This window comes from Myzus persicae, unplaced genomic scaffold (assembly GCF_001856785.1).
Source record: "Myzus persicae strain clone G006 unplaced genomic scaffold, MPER_G0061.0, whole genome shotgun sequence".
NCBI classification, from domain to species: Eukaryota; Metazoa; Arthropoda; class Insecta; order Hemiptera; family Aphididae; genus Myzus; species Myzus persicae.
Genome location: NW_019101956.1, coordinates 1 through 4,061, shown reverse-complemented (window position 1 = coordinate 4,061; position 4,061 = coordinate 1). Strand labels below are relative to the sequence as shown.

Sequence of the window (4,061 nt, the reverse complement as noted above, 5' to 3'; positions counted from 1 at the left end):
TATATGCGTTTGACGGCGATTGCACTTATGCGGTTTCGGGTTTCTGTCACAGAACACGGGACCGACAACCCAAAGTTAGTTACAGAACACGAGACCGACGGGTGTAATCGCCGCCAAACCAGCATATAAAAGGCCGCACGACCGACCATCGGCATTCCATTCCTTCATCTGAGTTGTAGTAAGACCCACCCGGGCAGACTTACGCTTCTCAGGTGAAGGCCGTTCCCCCCGAACTTATCGGACGGTATTGATCTCGGTCAATAGTGCAATAGTCAGAGTATTCCGGCATTGTACTGTTCGACATCACTTTCGCAGTCCATGGGGCAATAGTCGGAGTATTCTGGCATTGCACCGACTGTCATACCGTTCGTTAAGTTCTCTGTCCCCGTCGTGCGGTACCTTATCATGTCGTATTCAAATCGTGTTATTTAAATATATTGTTATAATTCTTGTCATTACGAACAAAATAAAAATAAAATCTTTCATATAACAGTTATAATTTATTAGTTCAATATAATACATTTGGTCCTTCGATCCGGATGCTGGGAAACAAACCGTGACCACGTCATACTTTCCATCATCTTCAATCATCTCAAGTTCGTAATCTCATCTTACTCTCTACAATGGTGCTTCCCGCATCAATTGGTTACGTTGAAGCTAAGGCACGGGTCATCCGTGGTACCGACCGCATCACCTCATTCATTGTCGCCGCCGGTGAATACAAGGCTGATATTCAAAATGCCGGCAAACGTTCAAAGGTTGACAACATGCTGCGTGACGTGAACGACATCCGTGCAAAAGTCGAAGAAGATATCCAGTACATGGAACGGGCTGTAAGTCAAGGGACAGCGCCGGTGGATGTCACCGATACAAAGGACAGTCGGACACTCTCTGCTGCATTCGATAAACTCTATTACGAACTCACTGCCTTTTCTGATGTCCACAATTTTACGCTTGGACGAGTCCAGGATCGATCATTGACTCCGAACACGGATCCAAATAACACTATTGCAAACCTGTCTCACTATCAATTACCAAAACGCAAGTTCCCTACGTTCTCTGGTTCAATCACGGAATGGCAAGGATTCGACGACCTTTTCAACTCAATCATGTCCCACATGGCAGATCTTCCGGACGTGGAGAAATTTGAATTTCTAAAGACATCTCTCGAAGGTGAAGCGTTATCACTGGTTGTCCACCTTCCACTGACCGCCGCTAACTACTCCAGTGCATGGGGTCTATTACGTGCCCGATATGGGAACAAGCGGGATTTGGCCCGAGTCCATCTTGAAGCTCTTCTAGCTCCGCACTCGGTGCTATCTAACGATGCCGGTTCCATAAAATCTCTCATCCAGTCAATTCTGGAACACACAGCTGCATTGGACAACCTGGATCTAACCACTCGGCTATGGAGTCCAATCTTGATCCATATTTTCGAAAAATATTTGGATTACGACCTCCGTGCTCGGTGGGAAATGATTCTCGGTGAACGGCACCAACCACAGATTTCCGAATTCGTCGAGTTCTTGCGGTCTCACGTGCGGTCCGCCGAAGCTCGGTCAGGACTTTATTCTGCAGTGATCCAAGGTTCTACTGGTCACTTCCAACCCTCTGCAAACTCAAAATCCACCCGACGTCAGCATCCTACATCTTCGTCAAAGGTACTGATTGCTACCACTCACAAGTCTGCCACTACGTCAAAAACTTGTCCATTATGTAATCAGGCCCATTCAATACGTCAATGCCATATATTTACAAACCAAGGCCCAACAGAACGGTTCGAGACCATGAAGAAATTTCAACTTTGCATTAACTGTTTGGGCGCTGGACACTCTACGGCATCATGTCCATCAAAATACACTTGCCAATCGTGTCATAAAAAACACCACACATTGTTGCACTTTCCAACCAGTCCGCCCGTCATCGCAGGGACTCAGTCGCCAACATCAATGTTCGTTGCCACAAATAAACCTCAAACCATACTACTATCCACGTTACTCATCAGTGTCGTGTCAGTCAACAACCAGAAACACACGTTCCGAGCACTATTGGATACGGGCTCGCAGGTTAGTTTCATTACCAAGCAAAGTGCAGATCGCCTAGCGTTACCAATACGTCGCTGTTCAACACAAATAAGTGCCTTCTCGGGTGCATCGGTCAATGCTGTGTCTGGCGCCATTTCAATCAGCATGTCACCAGTAGGCAATTCAGAACCGTCTATTCCTCTTGATGTTTACATTGTATCAAAAATAACGGAACCCTTGCCTCAAACTTCATTCGCATATACCGCGTTGCCTCATCTGAATAAACTGAATTTAGCGGATCCAAATTTTAATATTCAAGGCCCAATTGACATTCTGTTGGGCGCCGATGTCGCCCCGGCCATCCTCACCGGAAACCGTGTTGCTGGACTCCAGTCACACCCAACAGCTTTCAGCACGGTCTTCGGATGGGTTCTGATGGGACCAGTCCCATCAAGTGCAAAGATTACATCAATGCTCGTCACCACTGAGACAACTCTCGAGCAGACAGTAAGTAAATTTTGGGAGATGGAGGAACTCCCAAAGGTTCAACATCTTAGTCCTGACGAAATTCAGGCAGAAACCATCTTTACATCTTCAATCAAACGCCTAACTTCTGGACGGTTTAGTGTTGCCTTGCCATTTAAACATCCCCGTCCAATACTCGGTGACTCAAAAGGTAGCGCGCTCAGAAGATTTCATGCTCTCGAACGGCGTCTGGCTCAAGATCCAAACTTGGGCAAAAAATACTCTGACTTTATGCAAGACTACTTGGAAAGTAAACACATGGAAATAGTTCCCGACAGCAATAAAATAACACCTTATTGCTATTACATACCGCATCATTGTATCCTGCGTCCGGAAAGTCAAACTACAAAGCTTCGGGTAGTTTTCGACGCCTCATCTCAAACTACATCTGGGCAGTCATTAAATTCCAGCGTGTACACTGGACAGAAGTTACAGCAAGAAATGACCAACATTCTGATTCGATCTCGAGTACACAAGTTTTTATTCACTGCGGATATCAAACAAATGTATCGACAAATCCAAATTCATGCAACCGATCGGGATTATTTACGTATTCTTTGGCGTTTTGAACCAGACTCACCAATTCAAGAATATCGCCTCTGTACGGTCACATATGGCTCCTCTTGTGCTCCACACCAAGCACTACGCACAATGCAACATCTGGCAACAATTGAAGAGTCAAGGTTTCCAATTGCTGCTAAATTGCTGAAGAATGACATGTTTGTTGACGACATTCTTACAGGAGCTCAGTCAGAAGAGGATACATTATTCTGCCAACAACAGGTGATTGCTCTGTGTGCTCAGGGGAAGTTCCAACTTAGGAAGTGGGCTAGTAATCTACCCAGCATCTTACAAGCGGTACCCACCTCTGAATGCTCTATAGATCCCGCTGTACTATTCGATGACGAAGGGCAAGCAATACTCAAGATCCTCGGCATGTATTGGAATCCCACGCAGGACTACTTTTCGTACAACTATCATAGTCCAAGCTTCACGACAACTAAACGTTCAGTCTTATCAGATATGGCACGTATCTTCGATCCTTTGGGTTTCTTAGCACCCGTTACCTTCCTGGCCAAATATGTAATGCAATTATTATGGACGTCTGGAATTGGTTGGGACGATCTCGTCCCCGAACAAATACTCACAATTTGGAAGCGGTATCAATAGGAGCTAAAAGGCATACAAACATTAACTATTCCTCGTCGAATCACGTTAGATGGGCATCCAACATATGAGTTACATACATTCTCCGACAGCTCGGAAAAGGGTTATGCTGCAGTCGTGTATTTGCGTTGTATTAGTGGTTCCACGATTCAATGTCACCTTATCACAGCAAAGTCAAAGGTAGCTCCACTTAAACACGTCACCATTCCTCGGTTGGAACTCTGCGGAGCGCTACTTGCTGCAAAATTGTTGCATTCAGTCCACCACATTTTCGCCTCGATCATACCCATCGCTACAATGCACGCGTGGACTGACTCAACCACCGCTCTGGCTTGGATTAAATCA

At 45.7% G+C, this 4,061-nt stretch overlaps 1 protein-coding gene across 1 annotated transcript; it reads left to right on the top strand.

The window, feature by feature from the left end:
• The first annotated feature begins 623 nt into the window (after positions 1-623).
• LOC111030846 lies at positions 624-3,719 on the top strand. Its single transcript, XM_022310542.1, has one exon. The coding sequence runs from the start codon at positions 624-626 to the stop codon at positions 3,717-3,719; it is 3,096 nt and encodes a 1,031-aa protein (XP_022166234.1).
• Positions 3,720-4,061: the final 342 nt, after the last annotated feature.